This window comes from Protomyctophum parallelum, assembly GCF_964188405.1.
Source record: "Protomyctophum parallelum genome assembly, chromosome: 21".
Taxonomy (NCBI): domain Eukaryota; kingdom Metazoa; phylum Chordata; class Actinopteri; order Myctophiformes; family Myctophidae; genus Protomyctophum; species Protomyctophum parallelum.
The window spans coordinates 20,167,519-20,170,364 of record NC_139713.1 but is presented as its reverse complement, the minus strand read 5'-3'; the positions used below and the strand labels follow the sequence as shown (position 1 = coordinate 20,170,364).

Here is a 2,846-nt window from a genome sequence, read left to right as displayed (position 1 = left end):
TCAGCTCATTTATTGTGGTCAAAACAGCTTTGAGAAACAAAATGAATAGTTTAAAATAAAATGCCAGTGTTTTACAGTACTTGATTATTTTGTTGTTTACTTTATTAAGCATTTCTAGCTTGCCACTTTTTAGTTTTCCGTGCTGCGCAACATGGCCTTATAGATTGATAGCGCATTGTTTTGGCTGTTTTCTTAGTTTCTTTTCATAATTGGCTAAACAGAAAAGAGACCGAATTTGATATATAATGCCACTTGCCACAGCTTGAATCTATTCATTTTAGAGTAGTGTTTGGTCTGATACAAAACCGTTGTTTTAAACATAGTTAATTTGTTTCTATAGCGGCTTGGTGGGGGGGGGTGCACTCTGGACCATCCTGCGTCAGGGCCTGTTGCTGCGTAGTGACGCCACTGAACACATCCCAACACATGTTGTGAGCTTATAGATATGCCATTTTCCACAATGTTTAATGAATTCATTGAGGAAGAGAAAGAACATCCGCATACTAGTTTCTAGAGCTCCGAGACGTACTTTATTTAGAGGCAACAAATTGCAACGATTCGACCTACAAGGTCTAGAAACTAGTGGTGGATGTTCTTTCTCTTCCTTGATGTTTGCCTTGATGCCTGACTTCCAGCACCTGGCCTAAATATAGGCATTGAGATGTGCACACAATCTTCTCTGTAATAAATTAATTGACCATTTGATAGTTCGTTTATGTTATAATGTTTTTTGTGGCGAAGGTAATGAAACGTGATGTTTTTTCACAACCCGGTTGAACGAATCTGAAGGTAAACAATGAATCTGGGGCGGCAGTGGCTCAGGAGTATGAGAGGCCGCTTAGAAATGGGAATGTTTCTGGTTCGATCCTATTGGCTCCTGTGGGTTAGTGTCAACGTGTGATTGAGCAAGACCCTCTAACTGCTCCCGATGAGCAGAATGGTGCCTTTCCTGCACAGCCATTGGTGTGTGAATGTGTGTATGAATGTAATAGGCTAAAAGCGCTTTGGATAAAAAGTCTATATAAATGCAACATTTACCACTTTACCATGTATCTGTATTGCAGTAGTGTGTGATCACAATAGCAGGACAGGGTTGTCCTGAGGTAAATATTAATAATGAAGCCCCTTCATAATACATTAGCCTAGCCATCTGTTAACCAAACGAGGTGTTTTGTACAAGCTGGAGTTAGATTTTACAGATAAATGCAGTGCTCTGATAAATGCAGTGCTCCTACAATACCTTGTAATTCGTCTGACTATAGTCTCTCTCTCGCCTCACAGAAATGATGAAACCGGTCATATTCTCTTCGTCATAGAATAATTTTGTTTCATTTTATATATACTATTTCTATTTCTATATATTTTATATTTTTTATAATGATCTTGTGAATTGTATTGATGTTTGCACAGTATTGCAGACCCTGTCACACCAACATCTCACTACTTGTACATGTACACGTGTACATGTGAGTTATAAATAAACCCCCTCTTAATTCTTTAGGTATACATGTATATAAATGAAGATGAAAAAACCTCTGGAGCAAAAGCTTCCAGAATGGCTTCCCAGTCAAAGTTGAAGTTGAGGAATGGTTTAGACAAGGCCCGAGGCTCACAGACACAGTTGCGTGGAACGTTGCCATTGGAAGCAAAATACTCGCCAGTGTCCATGGTGGATGTCGTTCCATTCAACTTGGCTATCCATTTTCGGAGCGGCGCCACAAATGGAATGGCCGTTAAGAACTTGTTGGGGGCCAATCCGAGCTTGAACTTAGGAGTCCTGTCGCTTCTGTCACAAGGCAGCTGCTCGACCGGAAACCACTTGATGTCACTGATCTCCTGCCTGATTTGGGGGCTGAACTTGGTATCACTGGAGACTCCAGGTATGATGTACAACCTGGTCAGCTGGTCCTTGCCTGCAGAATTTGTGAAGACATTATTGAGCTTGAGCTCAATGTACATGTCTTTAGAGAGACGATCTGTGATGTCGAAGCCGGTTTCCTCCAAAACCTCTCGCACAGCACAGTCACGAGGTGCCTCATCTTCGTTAACTTTGCCCTTTGGGAAGCCCCACCCCGACTTTTCGAAGAAACCATGAACCAGCAGCACATTTTCTAGAGCCTCGTCTAGAATAATTGCACCATAGGTCGGGATGCCCATCTTATATTCCTTCCACTCCTCGATGACATTATGGACATCTTCCCCATCAGGGAGCAGGAATGGACAGTGTTTGAAAACAGCCACGGCAAAGTCCCTGATCCCGCACTGAGATGAACCCAGGTTTTTCTGCATGAAGTCCAGGTAGAACCAGTGGGCTAGTTCGATGTGGAAGCAGAGTCGGATGACATTGTCCCTCTCCTCACTGGGTATGTGGAGGAGGAATCTACTGCAGAGGTCATCAAGAACCCAAGAAGGAATCTCGACCTGTTTGGTTTCCATGAGTGGATTTGAAAACGGTAGGAGCAGCAGAAATCATAGAGGCATTCATATTTTTTACCAGCTGCTTTAGATAATGGTTAAACACAGCTCATGAAATGTAGACGACCTAGTTTAATAAAACTTTCAATGATTATGCAATATTTTATAAAACAAATGCACTGAAGTGCGTAGAGTGACATCACCAGCCCGGACTGATTATGGAGATTGCTGTATGCTTGCTGTATGCTGCAGTGACGTCACAGAGTGGCCTCAAACAACTCATAGCGTCATAGCGCGCTGATATCATAGTACCTATGTCATACACATACACTGGCTTCCAAATATTGTGTGCGTATTTGACCTGTGCAACATAGATGACTAACATCACAGCACAGCCTAGTGGCCGCATGAAAGAGAAAGCCACGCCGTTC

The 2,846-nt window shown here is 42.4% G+C and overlaps 1 protein-coding gene across 1 annotated transcript; it reads right to left on the bottom strand.

Annotated features, from left to right (window-relative positions):
• Positions 1-1,497: 1,497 nt before the first annotated feature.
• Positions 1,498-2,436, bottom strand: LOC310878867 (m7GpppN-mRNA hydrolase-like; the record flags this gene model as incomplete). The annotated part of the gene is made up of 1 exon (XM_083793284.1): positions 1,498-2,436. The coding sequence occupies one exon, from the start codon at positions 2,434-2,436 to the stop codon at positions 1,498-1,500; it is 939 nt and encodes a 312-aa protein (XP_083649410.1).
• Positions 2,437-2,846: the final 410 nt, after the last annotated feature.